Source organism: Perca fluviatilis, chromosome 14 (assembly GCF_010015445.1).
Source record: "Perca fluviatilis chromosome 14, GENO_Pfluv_1.0, whole genome shotgun sequence".
NCBI lineage: Eukaryota > Metazoa > Chordata > Actinopteri > Perciformes > Percidae > Perca > Perca fluviatilis.
This window is the reverse complement of record NC_053125.1, coordinates 36405300-36422799: the sequence shown is the minus strand read 5'-3', so window position 1 is coordinate 36422799 and position 17500 is coordinate 36405300. Positions and strand designations below refer to the sequence as shown.

Sequence of the window (17500 nt, the reverse complement as noted above, 5' to 3'; positions counted from 1 at the left end):
ACATTTTAATTAGCTGAATTTACAATCATTGTGTTACTGTAACATAAGTTAGTTAAATTAAACAAACTTAATATTTTTGCTTTTAATTAACCGAATAAAAATACGTGGAACCGGTTGCCTTAATAAATTTAATTAAAGTCAATGATTCATTTTTTTCAGTGTACATATACACATACATATAGACATATAATGGAGTATAACAATGAATATATTATTGCCTTGGTTGCTAATTAGAATGTGTTTTTCATCCCCTCCCTTCCCCATCCTTTATTAGAAATGAGGCAAGTGGCAGACTGCCTCTTGGTTTTCTTATTCCTCCTGTGCTGTAGTACAACCAGCAGGAGACACATTATAATTGAAGTAAGTTTGGAGACACTACCTTATTTATTCATTAAATTAATACATATTTCTGTAGTATCTCTTTTCGGTGTTGTAGTTTGTAGACGGTCCCTAAACACTCGTCTTACTCCAGGTTGGAGGACGGCTCGTTTAGATGGAAATGAGTTTGTAGATCGATGTTTACCTTACTACGGTAGTATAAGGTGCGTCGTTTGTGATTTAATAACATTTCGCTACAGAGTAATTCATCCCGGAAGTTCGAAGATGTGAATAGGCTCGTTCGAGATGAACTGCGCCTCGCCTGTAAAGTAGACGAGAGCAGGCGGCAGCAGCAGGGGCGGGGACAAAAGTCCGCTCTCAAGTCGGACAGTTTTCCAGCTGACTCCAGCAGCCTTCAGGCTGAACAGGAAGTGACACAAATACTGCGGTCCGTTCGGGTCCGATTCCGATTTAATAAAATGTTATCAGACCCATATATCAGCTCCTACATAGTCTCCAGTTGATTTTATTATGACAGAGTAGCTCTCAAAATGCTCTACATGTCATCTGTTGCTGATTTTAATGAACAACAGACTGTAGATGATCTGTAATCTGAACAGATTTAGTCTCTCTGACTTCTAAACATAACTATCAGCCACACAACAGGTGTTCTGTACAGAATAAGCTTTTAAATCAGACAAATTGCAGTTAAAATCCCTCCAATTCAAAATCAATAAAAAGTTGATATAAAACGTCATCATGTTGAGTCGATTCTGAACCAATCAGCTGTTCGATCAGCTGAGAGGCCGGCGTTTCCCAGCATGCCCTGGGTCCACCTGCGTCCGCCTGGCTCTTGCAGTTGGTGAAAAGCAACTGCGCTACCTGCGTCTCAGAACTGCGGCCGCCTTGGTCTCGTGAGATTATCGTTGCCCACGTGTGCATGACGTCAGAGCAAGTCGGGATCAAGTCGGACACAAATCTAACCGGCATGCATTGGGCGCCGATCGCTGGTGATCGATTCTGCGCAGATCTGGCTCATCTCGAACGAGCCTAATATCTTTCTAACTTTAGTATCTGAGCACGTCACGTCGCCGCCATATTGGAGCAGTAAACTGCGCTTTTTCTGGATAAAAAAACACTTTGTTAACGTTTCTCAACTGGTTTCATCGGGTCGTTTTTATATTGAAGTGTTTACGATCTCAAGTCTGCAGTTAATGAGACTCTCCACAGTTCGCCTATTATCGTGTTTGTTCGGCAACTTGTATTGTTTAGTTTTGGAGGGAAATGTAGCATTGTTTGTTCCGCGCAAGCGAACAAGACGCTACACATTTAGTTAGTTTGAGTGTCTACAAGATGGAAGCAGGAGACGCGGAGACATCTAAACACGCCTTTCCTTTGTCCACGTCTGATCTCTAACAACAGAATGAACGGACGATACACGGAGCCTCGAGCCTCTTCCGCGTGTGTTTAGTATCGTTGTTGTGTCCTGAACACTGACCTGAACATCGGTGGTATCAGAGTCCGAGCCTGCTGCTTGTCTTCTGGGGACCTTGTTGCTCCGCTGCTCCGGGTTCTGGTCGGAGGTCTGGTCCTCCATTCCTCTCTTTGTCTCTGAAATCCAGCAGCTCTCCTCTGTGGCTGCTCGCTCTGGATTATGGCCACTGCAAAATCTCGCGATCTCGCAGCGTCTCGCGGCCACAACGCCGTACTAAACCACGCCCCCCTGAGTTACCGTTGCAACGATAGATGGCTAGATAGATGGATAGATGGCTAGATAGATGGATAGATGGCTAGATAGATGGATAGATGGCTAGATAGATGGATAGATAGATAGATAGATAGATAGATACTTTTTTGACCCCCAAGAGGAGATTCAAGGTCCCAGTAGCTTAAAGACATCACACACAACATACACATACATCATAAACAGGATGATAAAATGACAAATCTACATGAATAATATGGACAATAAAAGAACAGAGATACTAAGTTTAATTTTAGGTTATTTACTGTAATTTCATATGTACTGTATATCTTTATTTTTATTTTCTATTCTTTTTTATGTTTGCATTTGAAATACATTAATAGCAGTTTAGTTTGATTTGTTGTAGTTTTCAAATTTTTTGTCTTTACTCAGTAATCTGTATTATGTTTGAAGGGACAGCTCATCCACAAGGTGGCGCTGTTGTTCTCTTAACATATGGGATTAGTTTTGTGACTTTAATTCCAAGCAAAACTTCTCAAGTATGAAACAAAAAACACTAACTCAAGCAAAAAAATTGTCACCTCAAAGGTAAAACTTAAAACTTGCAAACAAAACATTTGTGTAGTTGTAAACTATTGGTCTTTTATTTGTTTGATATTATGTCCTTTTGTTTACAGTTCCCTCTGCTTCTTTCTCAATGATCAGTCTTTTGCTCTCTCCATCACGTTTGCAGTCATGCTCCCAGCTTTCTCCTTTGCGCTCCCTGAGTTTTTGCTTGCGATTCTGACACAAACATTTCGCGTGGGCGGGATTTACAGGGGTGCTTCCCCATTGGTTATAGAGATTTTAAGTGATAGCTCCGTGCCCCGGAAGTTGTTCCTTGCCTGCAGCGGGCGGGGGCCACTGGTTGTGCCAATTGATAGACGGACAGACAAATTTCACTCAACCAAAACAAAGTTTTGGAATTAAAAAAAGATTCATAAAGTGTAAGTATTGAATATGTAGCTATGTTATCTGTGCTGTAACGTTAATATATGTAGTGTTTTCTTGTCATGTTAAGTTAATAGTAAGTTAAATATAAGTTTTGCTATGTAGCTAGCCAATAATTATCGTTAATGTTAGCTAACGTTGACGTTAACATATAAGTTACATCTTAGTTTATAGTTGTAATATGCAATACATGAGCTGTAAATGGCGTTTTGATTCATACGGAGGGCGCTAGCTGACTAAAGACAGTTCGGTAACGTTAACTTACTTTTCTGAAGCCGTTAACGTTAGAGCGATGTCAGTACGGGATGATAAGCTAAATAAATGCCAGGAAAAGGGGCGCTTTTGACTGTAACTGTATTTCAGTACTTCCAACAGCTTATCTAACCAGGAGAAAAATAAATGTTTCACCAGAATTAGCTTGTCATCATTCCTGTCAGTATCACAGTAGCATGATTAATGCAGTACATAGCTGTCCCATCGGTAACGCTATCGTAACTGTCATTTTCTCTCCGTAGAACTATACATTATTGTGGGACCTGATCAAGAATAACTGGCGATGCAGTCACAGGTATGCCCTTATAAAAATGTATGAATTTGTGTCAAAAACAGATACATCACAATGTCACTAAGGTATAATATTGTGTCTGTCACAACATCACCTGGTAGGATTGTAAGATGCAATCGTAGCACTGATAAAAAGGTTTATTTTCACTCTCCAGCAAGGTTCTACTCCCGGTTCTGAGGCTGCTACAGCAGCTGTACAGAACATTTTACGAATTATAAACAGTTCATTGGGCAATGCCAGCACAGAGCAGAGAGCAGAGAGCAGGGGACAGAGATAGGGACAGAGTTTGGGGCAATGCCCGAACATGGACGAGGAAATGGCCAGGTTTAACATTTAAAATCATGATTATAAAAAATAAAAATAACTGTATGCAACAGTAATGATTTCAGAGTAAAACATTCTATTATTGTAATGGTTCTCAAAGAGTTATTTTAATTTCATAACTGATTGTCATTATTGCAATATACTGTACAGTACTGTTTACTTAATGTAAAACATATTTTGCAGGTCTTTCCCTGGATTTTTTTAGGCTGGGCTCAAAGCGCAGCTCTGCGCCCCGCTCTAAGTGCACCTTTGTGCCAGCAAAGGTCGCAAAGCAATGGACCCCCTTCAATTTTACTGTTTTTCTCCTGTACAAAAACTGTGAAATGACCCCTACACCAGCACAGGACCTGCAACACATGCAGGCTGGTCTGGGGAAAAGGACCCTTTTGATGTCTGAAAACCTTAATCATTCAGAGGTGATCTATAGTTCTTTCTCTGACACACCCTCTTATCAAGCCTGTCTTTTGTATATCACACAAAATTATATATTTTATAATACAGACTTTCATTTTAGGTCTCCAGCCTATTCAAATCAGTTTTTCCTAAAATGGCAAACATCTCAGGTGGATGGCTTCTGTACAAAGCAGCCGGTATGAAAACAAAATACTCACTTGCATGTTGTAATATATTTTGAACCTTTTTTCGATAACTTTTATAATTTTTCAACAGGTGGAAATGGAAGGCGGCAGCTTTCAGTTATAGCCCCGGAATCAGACGGTTACACAGGGGGTACAATAAAAAGTGCCTCTGGAGGGGGGGAAACTGTACTTTATATAATTCCTTTACAGGAAGAATTAGATCTTTCCCCCCTTCCGTCTGATGCAAAAGAATTGGCATTCATGCCAAAAGCAGAATGCAAAAATTGCTTAAAAGAAATGCCTCTGCAGCTTCTGGCCCTCCACATAAAAGAGTGCAATGGACCAGACACTGTCACAGATTCTGATCCAGAGGTAAAAATGTATCTCCTTGTTGCTTTTGAGTAGCTTTCTAGAAACAGGGATGACAAGTAACTCATTTAAAATGTAACTTTCCTGTCTGTTTAGATAACTGAGGTACTCTCTGAGGAAACAGTAAGTTGCTTTTCACATCTGAGGGCGATAACCACACTAACCAATGCTCATGCAGAGAGTTTATACTTTTTTGATATAGTTTTAATGTATTTTTCTTTCAGCCAACAGAAGGAACATGCCCTATTTGTCAAGTGGTTTTTCCAACTGTGGCCTTGGAAGTGCACGCCAGTGTCTGTGGGGACTCGAGGGGCAACTTCAAAAGGTATTGTTATCAGTTTAGCCCTTTTAGGTTTGGCTGAGGACAAATCCAGACATGCTCACAACCAGTAGCTATATTATTAGGGTAATTACTGTTTTGTGATATGTGTCATATGGTGTGTTGGTCTGCAGGTGGATTTAGACACAATGGGCCCTATTTTAACGATCTGAAACGCAAGTATCAAACGTGAAATGACTCTTGCACCCGACGCAAATCTAAAATGGGTTGGTCTGAAGTAGCTAAGGGTGGTTTTGGCTTAACGTGCAATAAACCAATCACAGCAACATCTCACATTCCCTTTTAGAGCAGGCGTGCTTGTTCCATGGCGGATTGCTATGCGGGAGCCACAAATAATGCGGCGACTTTTTGAGGACTGTACTGTAAAGTGCCTCCCGACCTATCCAAACACCTGAAGCGCATTTTCAGTCAGATTTTTCCTTGTAATTCTGTATGATTGCAAAAATGCAAAAATGGTAACTGCTGCATCCGTGTAGATGAGAGAAGCAAAGTGTATGTGCGTTGTGCACACGCTACATTATGGCCAAGCATGCGCCCCTAAAATAGCATCTGAATAACGCACCACTGACTTTAGATTAGCGCCACTGACTTTAGACCAGGTTTTTCCTGGTCTGTGGTGGAATTTTTTTCTGAAACTGCAAAATAGCACCAGGGAACGTAAAGTAAAGTCTGCGTCTGTGGAGGGAAAGGTCCGCTGTGCATTGGGTGTAAAATAGGAATGATACTAGGTAATTGCGCTGAGTGCAAGATAGGGCCTAATGTTGCTTAATGCACATTTTATTAGAGCATCTGTCTATCTGACTATAATTGATATAGATTAAGATATATATTCGGGAAAATCATTTTTGAAATCCCTACCCCCAATCCTATGAATTCAGCACAAATGCTTTATCTCGCAATATTCTTTTATTTGAAATCTTTTGACATTGCACTCTTGGCTACTTTTCCATTAATATTATTGGTCATATTTTAATTTTCTTCTGCTGTCCTGTCTGAATAACAGCCCTGTTCGGTCAGAGGAGCCACTAAATGAGCTATCAAGGTACATTAGAATATATATATATATATATATTTTTTTACATTTTTTGACTTTGGGTTACAGCCTCAAATTCACCTTCAAGCTGCTGTCTGAAATATATGGAAAATGTAAATTTTCTTACATAGATTTAAGTGCTTTCTTAATGCACTTGGTTAGCCCCAGAGCTGGCTTAGACCATGTTCACACATGGCCATTCAGACAACACTTATTCTAGGACCATTACTGAAGTTAGTTATAACTCTGCTCCAGAGCAGGTTCAAAAAAAGCCTTTTGTGGTTAGTCCACTTTAAATATGGTTGTGTTAAAATTCCTTCAGGCCTGAACTGAAACATCTCAAGTGCAGTGTGAAAGCACTTCTTAAGTGTGTCTGGGTGTTCTTTTGACCCAGAAAAATATTGTCCAATTTTGTATGCATTGAGTCTCACTTAAAATAATGGGAATTATATTTTACAGTGAGGAAGATGTACTGCATTGGCTGGCAAGTCAGGTGGACACGACCAAGGAGTTTTGCATCTGTGTTTCCAGGGTCAATCTTCTTGAGCAGGGTCTGATGCTGTGGCAGCGCCAAAAAAACAGCTCCCCAGTCAACCCCTTGAAGGTGACATTCATGGGAGAGGCTGGGGTAGACACGGGCGCATTAAATAAAGAATTTCTGACAGGTCAGGATCATTACATTTTTCTTAACTTACAGATAAACATGACAGTCATTCATAAAGTTTCTTCAGTGTGTTCCCCTTTTGAGTGGTGAAAGTGTTTTTTGTCTTTCAAGATGGTGCAGCAAAGGTGCCTAAAAAAATGTTACTCCATTATTTCCATAGAGATGATTTCAGGCATTGAGACTCGGCTTTTTGAGGGAGAGGATGGAAAGGGTAAAATGCCGAAATACTCCCTAAATGACCTTGACAATGGGATGTTCCGGTGTGTTTCTGACATTAACAGTTTTAGAAAGCAAAATACATTTTTACTTCATCATCCACAAATGATATCATTATAAATGGCTATGTAATGTATTACAAAATTTGCAGGGTTGGAATTGTGTAATTACTTCTCTTATATGTCTATCTCTTATTCATTTCTACCCTCTGTCTTGCATCCTTCCATCTACTCACTAAAATGGCAGTATTAGAACTTATTTAAGTTTAAATAATTACATAAAGTTTTAAGTATTTAATTAACTAATGTGTGGATACTGTACATGACATTTCTTTTTCTGTTGTATCTATATAAAGAGCAATTTTGCTGCACTCAGCTGCAAGAAGAACTGTGATGCTACAGCAACTCTGTGAGGGACTAAACCTTTACGGCCTCATAGGTGTCATGGAAAAAAACAGAGAGCTTTGCCGTGGCCTTTTTGTGGCTGGTGATGATGATGATAAGGTAAGCTTCCATGATCTCTTCAACCCAGAGGCATATTTGCTCCTGTGGCTCTAAATAAACAAGTTAAATCATTTAATGTAAATGAGGGTGATACCTGTAAATTTAATAATCTTGGACTAATACGAGGTTTTAATCTCAATGTGACTTCCTAGTATATATATATATATATATATATATATATATATATATATATATATATATATATATATATACATACACTATTTTTTTGGTGTTTTTTTCCAGGTGGACGCATACTACATTGTCTCGCACTTGGCCCAAGTGATGAGTGAAAGTGGTACACAGAGGCATACCAAAGAGGCACAAATCCTAAATCACTTTCAGGATGTCCTTCAAGAGCTTGAGGGTAAGAGTTGTTTACTCCATAAGATGAAACAGGGAGATAATGTGGTCTTTCCTGTGAGTTATCCAATCAATTTTATAAAGAAGAGGGGTGTAAGTGTGCTTGAGCAAAGCAATGTCTTTAATAAGTATAATTATTGTTGTCGGTTTTCAGTTCATGCTGCTTACACATTCTTGTCCAAACAAGGCTCAATAGCATATACATCAACCCGGTCTCACGTCAGTTCGTGTAAATGTACACGTTATTCTTAATCTATTGATATGTGTTCACGGAGACCTTTTTCTCGTTTTTTACGTGTAACTGTAACGTTATTTTTTACGTGTAACTGTCACGTTATTTTTTACGTGTAAATGTCACATTATTTTCTCAGGGAAAGGGCGGGCGGAAGGAATGCTCCATAAGCGGGCCGGGCGCGCCCGCTGGGGACCCGCCCGGAGGCGCGCGTAAGGACCGCTCCATAAACCGGGGAGGCACCCGCAAGACGGCCCGCAAGGCAGCCCGCTGGGGGACGCCCACAATAACGGGATGGCGGAGGTTGGGTTTAGGAAAAACTTTACGGGAAAAGGCGCCTTAAACGCGGGGAAAGGGCGCCTTAAACGCCGGAGAAAGCGCCTTTAAACGCCGGAGACGGCGACCGCATAACCGCGGGACAAAACGGCACACGCAGGGACGCCATTCCGGGAAACAAAGCGCCGCAAACGGGATGCGATCCCCGCTCGCCCGGTTGAAAGTCCTGTGTTGTTTGACCCATCCACCACCCCGACCAACCTCACTACGCGGATTTTCGGCTTTTTATATTACTCCCTAAAATTTCGTGCTGTGGCCACAAAATATGCTTCCCATTGAAATACATTACATACAATACATTCACATTTTCGTGTTGTCCACCACGTAAAAAACGACAAAAACGTCTCCGTGAACACGTATCAATAGATTCAAATAACGTCACATTTACACGAACTTCCATGAGACCGGGCTGTATACATACATTTTGGTAGACATGCACAAAAACAGCATTGCTGGGACATTGACAAGCAACATGATTTGCCTAACTATACAATAGTGAAAAAAACACACAGGCAGAGCACAAAAAACACACAGACAGAGCAGAGAGACAAGATGGCATGGAAGTTTTAGTGTCTAAACTAATGTTGACAGTGCTGACTACTTGTTAGCCACTTCTTTAAGTTCAATTTAAAAGAGGCATACGTTTTAAAATTTCTAATGTGACTTGGGATAGAGTTCCACTCACGATTAGCCCTAACTGAAAAAGCAGTTTGACTAAATGCACTTCTCAACGGGACAATGCATTTCCATTTCGCTGCACTCCGTGTGCATCTATAACCAGTTTTTGCTGTGCTCACAAACTGGCTCAATACAGGAGGAGCTAGTCCATGGAATATTTTGTAAATAAGACAGATCTTTATATGTAATCATGTTTTCCCGACTTAAAAGGTTATATATTTTTGTAAATATGTCAATGATGGTGCTTGGATTTCTTATTAAGAAGCTTAAGAGTTTGTTTGTATAGGGAGTGTAGTGGTTTGACAGAATGTTGCTTGCTTGTGACCAGGTTGTCAATCAATCCAATTATATTTATCTTTTTTGACATTGTATCATTTTGAATTTTCCCAGATGGAACTGCTGATGCTGAGGATGAACTTTCTGTGCCAGAAGTAATGCAGTGGTTGACTGGACAGTCACACAGGGACCTACTTCTATCAGACAGAGAGAATTTTAAGATCACTGTCCACTTTGATCACAGTTGTATGGAGCAGATGCCTGACCACACAATTTGCTATCCGGTGGTTAGCGCAGGCACAACCACTATCACATTCCCCACTGCACATTGTGGGAACTACAGTGAGCTTAAAGAATTAGTTGCAACAGCAATCAAACATGGTGCAGGATTTTACAGGATATAAAAATGCATTAAAAGGTATTTGCATTACCTTAAATGTTACATTTAATGTGGTGTAATGTTGCGCAAAAAAAAAATTCTTAACTTCTCTTTTGAGTTTTGTAGCGGATCAGCTGATCCTGATCACTCTTATTTAGTACACATGGCAGTATGAGCAAGTGTGTGCACTTGCCACAGATACAAAATCAGGATTTGTAGATGGTATGGTTGTGATATGGTTTGAGTTTGTGCACACCACCATATGGTTACATTTTGTTTTCAACTTCAGTGTTTGCATCAAAAATGCATCTCTAAGTACTTTAAAGACAATTATCTGCTAGATCTCTTCTTTACTAATTTAAGTAATATATAAACTATTACAATGTTCAAAGCCGTTTTAGAAGCAGGTCAGACATTTTACAACCCAGAGTGCTGTACATGTTTTTAGAATACCTGTACTGCTTTCTTTTTCATGGTAAGAATTATTTGGTTTGCTTTGTTTTCTCAATCTTAAAGATTCATTTGAATTCAATAACAGTCTTTTGCTATACATGTATAGTTATTATCTACACAATATACAACTTTCCTACCTGTACTGCTTTCTTTTTCATGGTAACAATTATTTGGGTTGCTAGTTTTCTCAATAATGTCACATAAAGATTAATATGAATTCAATAAGTCTTGCAATAAATGTATAGTTATTATCTACACAATATACAACTTTCCTACCATTTCCTACCTTTTCATGGAAACTTATTTAGGTGACTTTTTTGTGATAATGTTAAAGATTAATTTGTCTTTTGCAATAATTTACTAGTTATTAGCTACAAAATGTACAAATTTTGCAAACTCAAAGCACAAAGAGTATTTCGCAACATCTTTGCATAGCAACAAACTTCAATTTATTTATTTTTTTAGATTTCAACACTGTAATGACATCTACCCTTTCACATTTGGGAAAAAGATTCAGCTTCAGTTCAGCACTTTTGGCTTAATGTCTAGAATTAAAACCAAACTAGTTGACTGATTAAAATCAAAACTTCATTACCAAATGTAGAATATCTTCTGCCAAAGCTTAATCAGACAGGTAAAAAAAAAAAAAAAAAACATTTACAGACCTTTGACTTGGTGGCATTGAATAATACATTCAATTCATTTGATTCTGTTATCAAGAAACAGTTTTGGTATGCAGCCTGTAATGCAGTGCAGCGCTAGACCCCTTCTAACTCAAGACAGTCATGGTAATCACAGTCACTTTCTGCAATGTTTTCAGGGGTTCAGATGGTATGCAGTTTCACTGTCTATTTCTTGCCACCAAAAGATGGGACAAAATGGCAACATTTTGGACTGTTCAAAAACAGAGTCTTTGAACAAGATCAAGCGTCTGGATGTAGAGTTCCTTATCACTTAAGGTCGATGCCTTGAAGGACACCAAGGTTATGGTCTGATAGGGGGCTAGGGATTTCTGTCACCACCACTCCTTCCTCTGGGTCAGGATTGTAGCCGTGATCCTGGAAAAGATGCTCCAATGTCTGAAAAAAAGTAAGGTGAAATTAGACTGTCATCTGCTCTGAAACGCCTAGGCCAGAAGCCAGGGCTCAGCCTTCAGGATGTTTTCTGGTACCTTTGTTTTCTGGAAACTATTTCCTGTTAGTCTAAACTGTGGGTTATCAAAAGTTCAATGGACCACAATGAAATAATGAATATTCAATACTGCAACAGTTGTCTTGTGTTTAAATTGCAGCCTTTAAAGCTTGGGAATTTTCCAAATACAAATGACAATGTTTTGTGAATATGATCCCATAAAGTATTTGAAAAAATGTATACACGTAAATGTTTTGCCTACATTGGGTGTTGTGGATGATATGTTAAAGACTGCCCTTATTTTAGGCAGCAAGCTCAACAATCTTATTTTCCTACTTACCCCCTTGTTTCAAAATTCAACTTGCCAAATGTTACACAGCAGCAGCTTAATATTTGAATTTGATGTAATTTTGCTAGCAGGAGGTATAGGTTCCATGTGAGTAAACAGGCTCCAAGTTGGTTGACTTGTGCTCACTTATTCTAAACCTATGGTAAAATTAGGTTTAGGCTAACAGTAAATAATAGTGGGGAAAAAAGGTAGGAGAAACGGTTGGTCCTGGTCTCTCCCACATGACATGAGATAATATTCATTTTCAGATAAATGAATGATGTTGGCAACTGGGTAAGATTCAGTGGAAACGAGTGCAAATAACACTGAACTTTAAGAATAATTCAAGCTTACCTCTACCTCTGGCTCAGCCACAGGTGTTTGGAGCATTCCTATGTGCCACAGCTGCTCTGGAGAGAAGTTTCCTTCAGTTCTGATAGGATGCTTGTTCCAGCTACCCATGAAGTACTTCAGGTCAGCTTTCAGTCGTGGGAGGAACACATAATGCAAACAAAAGATGTGCATCTTGTCCGAGAGGTCAATCAGTCGTTCTTCTTCCATTGTATGTAGTACCTCATAGTAGTTACAGGAGACAGCTGACCACACGTCACGCCAAAGCCTTTCTATTCTGAGTATAATAATGTATTTAAAAATACACACAAATTAACATAGTGAACAAGAAGGCCAACAACGGTTCAAGCCAAGTGCTTATGTAAGGTTCTGCTCTAACATATAGTGGTGCCTTTTACCTCTGATTGTGGACACTTTTGCCGGCAGTTCCTCGTACAGAAAACATGCATCTGGCAATGTCCACATTTTCCACCCCTTGGTCACCACGTACTCTAAAAGAATATAAAAGCAGTCATCAAACATTGTGCAGGGACTTGGCCCATGGGATAAGCCAATAGTGAAGCCCGTAGGACATAAGACATAAAATAATGGTCCAATATCAGTACTGTGATGTAATTCCTACCTTGAGGGCCATCCATGTTTGTGGACACCAACCAAGAAGAAGGACAATGCAGTTGAGGCTTTGTTGTTGGCAGCAGCTTCAAGATATAGGATCTATGTAAAAGAGAGACAGAATTCTATAAAACTAAGTCTCATCACTGTGACACATTTATTTTTTAGTTTATTTTGTAATGACTTTGACATACCGTTCTTGAGAAACCATCAATCCCACCAAATATGACGATATTAAATCTGAGGAAAAGAAAGTACATACAGTACATGCCACAGTACCTATACACTTTAGACTGTTCTGTAAATGTTTCAGATGTGATTGGAAAAGTGTAAAAAACAAGAAAATATGCAGTGTTGATAGAGGGCATGAGGGCTCAGCCTCAATGTATGGTTTGGTGAGGATGAAAATAATGTAAATCATAAGACCACTAAAAGAAGACAATGGCTGCATCATTAATACAGCCAAGTGTTGCATATAGCATAGGTTAGCATGCTGGTCCTACCTAATTAGTTATTCAGGATGTCAACAAAGCATTCAGATTTTTTCTTTTTTTTACTGGGTTTATATGATATATTGAAATACTTTTATGGTTGGTGTCTACATGAACCAAGGACAATGGTGAAGGAACACAGTAGCTTCTGCGAGCTACAAATCCAAGCTGGATCATCCTGGCCAAAATTCCAGAACCATCCACCCGATGCATTGTAGCCTTCACCCTATGCCATTGCACACGGCAGCCTCTGGCTAACAGCTCACCTTTCACCAATCTATACCCAGTATGGGGCATTCTTGATTTGATGGACCTAACAGTACGATCAAGTTCATCATCCGATATTTTGGAATAGCATCCACGGACAGAGAGGCCATGTTCTTTCATCTGCCTGTTGAGTGTTCTTCTTGAAACACCATACAACCTTGCTAAATCTTCCAAAGGAAGTGCAGTGGAAAGGAGACTTTTAAGGTGATCTGCATCAATTTGCAGGCATGGTTGTCTACGCTTCCCCACAGTGGCAGTTACAATATCTGATATATTAACCAATGATTCTTCATCAGTTTCAACAGGCAAGCTAAGGGTGTTGATCAACTCCTGCAGACTGTTAATGAGTTCCAGTGGGATGTTTACGTGATGTGATGCCACTGTTGCCAAGGAAAGCTCTTGTTGAGCAACGTCGCGGAGGTAATCCAAATCGAGGATTTCATTTCTGAGAATCAAGCTAAACCTTGCGTGAATCCTCTGCAAGATTTCTTCTCGAACTTGGTCCTGCAGGCACAGACATTGCTAAGTCAATCAGCCCCAAGTAACTTTGATGTCTACATAACATTCAACATCATGGTAAAATGCAATTTTTTTATCACAGATTAGGGGTGCATGATATATATCGACTCAATATCGTTATCGCAATATCACGTTGAGCAATATTATATCGAAGGGGGTTGCAATATTTGGAATATGTTGTTTATAATGTGGAGCGCTGCGTCCCGTCTGTTAGCTGTGTGGCTTAGTTGTGTTCGATTTAGAGCCCGCTTGAAACACTATAATGATCATCATTTCATTGGCCAGTTACCACACATGTTAGCACACGGGTCCACTACGTGACAAACCCTATGGAGCGTACCACGTGACATGTGTGCATATTTCGACAGAGTGACAGTGTAAGTGAAGAAATTGATAGAGAAAACAAAACGGAACGAATCAGAGAAGCGAAGGAAAAGTTGTGTCCTGTTCTCTTTATATATGTTATACTGCCCAACCAGTACAACATGTCCTGTTCTCTTTATTTATATATTTTATACTGTCCAACCAGTAAAACATGTCCTGTTCTGTAGACATGGTCCTTATTTATTTATTTATTTATTCATTCATGTTGGACCAGTCCAATATAACCGTCAGTTGAAATAAACCTTGTACGACAACTTCTTTTATTTGTTATGAATCTATTTTGATGTGTTTTCCCATAACTTTTGTAATTTTACATGTTTAAAAATATCAAAATTAATATCTATATCGTAATATTCATAATCGATATTGCAATATCACATTTTGTCAATATCGTGCAACCCTATCACAGATTAGACTTTGATCAAAATGGCCATGACCCAACAGCCTACATAATGAAATATATACCAATAGATGTATTTGGATTTTAGTAGATTTGCATGTCTTATAAAGCTTGTAAAATAACAATGTTCGACTCAACACAAGGCTGCCAGACACATTAACATGAGAATTTGTGGCAATAGTGATATTGTGATGTATCATAATGTTATAATAGAACATATACTTGCCTACCTGTGACTGGATCGCCAGTTATTCCTGGTCAGGTCCCACAATATTGTATTGTTCTACGGAGAGAAAATGACAGTTACGATAGCGTTACCGATGGGACAGCTATGTACTGCATTAATCATGCTACTGTGATACTGACAGGAATGATGACAAGCTAATTCTGGTGAAACATTTATTTTTCTCCTGGTTAGATAAGCTGTTGGAAGTACTGAAATACAGTTACAGTCAAAAGCGCCCCTTTTCCTGGCATTCATTTAGCTTATTATCCCGTACTGACATCGCTCTAACGTTAACGGCTTCAGAAAAGTAAGTTAACGTTACCGAACTGTCTTTAGTCAGCTAGCGCCCTCCATATGAATCAAAACGCCATTTACAGCTCATGTATTGCATATTACAACTATAAACTAAGATGTAACTTATATGTTAAAACGTTTCTGTTTCCAGTTAGACACACACACACACACGCACACACACGCGCACACACACACACGCATGTTAGCTAACGTCAACGTTAGCTAACATTAACGATAATTATTGGCTAGCTACATAACAAAACTTATATTTAACTTACTATTAACTTAACATGACAAGAAAACACTACGTATATTAACGTTACAGCACAGATAACATAGCTACATATTCAATACTTACACTTTATGAATCTTTTTTTCATTCCAAAACTTTGTTTTGGTTGAGTGAAATTTGTCTGTCCGTCTATCAATTGGCACAAATAGTGGCCAGGCAAGGAACAACTTCCAGGGCACGGAGCTATCACTTAAAATCTCTATAACCAATGGGGAAGCACCCCTGTAAGACCCGCCCACGCGAAATGTTTGTGTCAGAATCACAAGCAAAAACTCAGGGAGCGCAAAGGAGAAAGCTGTGAGCATGACTGCAAACGTGATGGAGAGAGCAAAAGACTGATCATTGAGAAAGAAGCAGAGGGAACTGTAAACAAAAGGACATAATATCAAACAAATAAAAGACCAATAGTTTACAACTACACAAATGTTTTGTTTGCAAGTTTTAAGTTCTACCTTTGAGAACTGACCGCCGCCGCGCAGGAGATCTTAGCGGTGGTCGAGAGAACTCTGGCCGGATACGAGGAGGAGACCTCGGCTCTGAGGGAGCGGCAGAGGAGGCTGCTGGAACTTCTCCTGCAGCCTCGGGTCACTCTATGCAGGACAGGTGGCTAATAATAATAATAATAATAATAATAACAACAATACACTATGAACCGAGTACAGTGCACCAAACTCCATTCACAAATCTGCTGATTTAATCAGAATCAGAATCAGCTATATTGGCCAGGTTTGCATGAAAAAACAAGGAATTTGACTCCGGTTAATCTTTGCTCTCAAAGTACAACACTCACTTAACATATAAAGAAATAAAAACAGAAAGGAATATTTAAAAAAAACCTGTTAAATATACAGTTTAACAATACAATAGAATTTACAAATTTATAAAAAAAAAAATATATACAATAACAATTGAATAACAATCGGAAGCATCTAAAGTTTGAGTTTTATCACCCTTTAAACTTTACTCAGCAGTAAATAACACTATGAACCGAGTACAGTGCACCAAACTCCATTCAAAAATCTGCTGATTTGTGGCCGGGTTGGCTCAGTGGGTAGAGCAGGGGCACATATATTAAGAGGTCTATGCCTCGACGCAGAGGTCCAGGGTACGACTCTGAGCTGTGACGATTTCACTGCATGTCTCCCCAACCCCCCTTTCTCACCTGTACTGTCCATTAAAGGCTGAACCCCCCCCTATAAATAATCTTATAAAATCTGCTGATTTTATATCAGAAGCATCTAAAGTTTGAGTTTTAGCACCATTTAAACTTTAACGAGCAGTACATTTCCCACTGATGGCTTGACAGTTTGGGCGCAAGCAGCTCTGTCTGAAATAAAACGTATTGGTTCACTTTACAATCGAGCAATACAAATTATGGATAAGAAGCCCATCCGCTACCACCACTGTTACATCCTTGAAAAATATTATATATTAAGCTTTGAAAGCTTTAGTAATTTATGTTTTCTTAAATTAATTTTCAAGTGTATTAATAATTTAGCACCTGAGCCACTTAGTAGATTTATTCAAATACAGAGCAGCCAAAGAGTTACTAGAAGCAGTAAAAATCATAACTGTACAATACCATACTGTAGGACAAGCTTCGTACAGACTGCCTTTTCAGTTAAGAGCTGTAGACTATGGAATTATTACCAGCTGACATTAAGGTCATATCGGACTTCAAAAAATGTACTTCCAGCATTAAGTTGTGGCTAAAGGCAAATCAAAACTGTAACCATTTTTAACTATTGTTATTAGTATTATTTTGTTTAGTTGTGTAGTGAGTGAAGGTGTGTGTGAAGAAATGCCTATGATTTTTCCTTTTTATTTCTCTTTTTTTTTCTTCTTTTTTTCTTATGCATGTATCTGTTTTAGAATGTTCTTAGAAA

The 17500-nt window shown here is 39.0% G+C and overlaps 2 protein-coding genes across 2 annotated transcripts in view; one reads left to right on the top strand and one right to left on the bottom strand.

Annotated features, from left to right (window-relative positions):
- Nucleotides 1-1965, bottom strand: part of LOC120572853 (gastrula zinc finger protein XlCGF67.1-like) — a 6462-nt gene extending 4497 nt beyond the window's left edge. The window contains exon 1 of the mRNA XM_039822353.1: nucleotides 1817-1965. Within this exon, the coding sequence (XP_039678287.1) occupies nucleotides 1817-1915 (99 nt within the window). The 5' untranslated portion in view covers nucleotides 1916-1965. The remainder of the gene's footprint in view (nucleotides 1-1816) is intronic.
- Nucleotides 1966-13357: 11392 nt separating this feature from the next.
- Nucleotides 13358-17500, top strand: part of LOC120572638 — a 6845-nt gene continuing 2702 nt past the window's right edge. Inside the window, exons 1-2 of the mRNA XM_039821957.1 lie at nucleotides 13358-13373; nucleotides 16074-16217. Coding sequence (XP_039677891.1) covers nucleotides 13358-13373; nucleotides 16074-16217 — 160 coding nt within the window. The remainder of the gene's footprint in view (nucleotides 13374-16073; nucleotides 16218-17500) is intronic.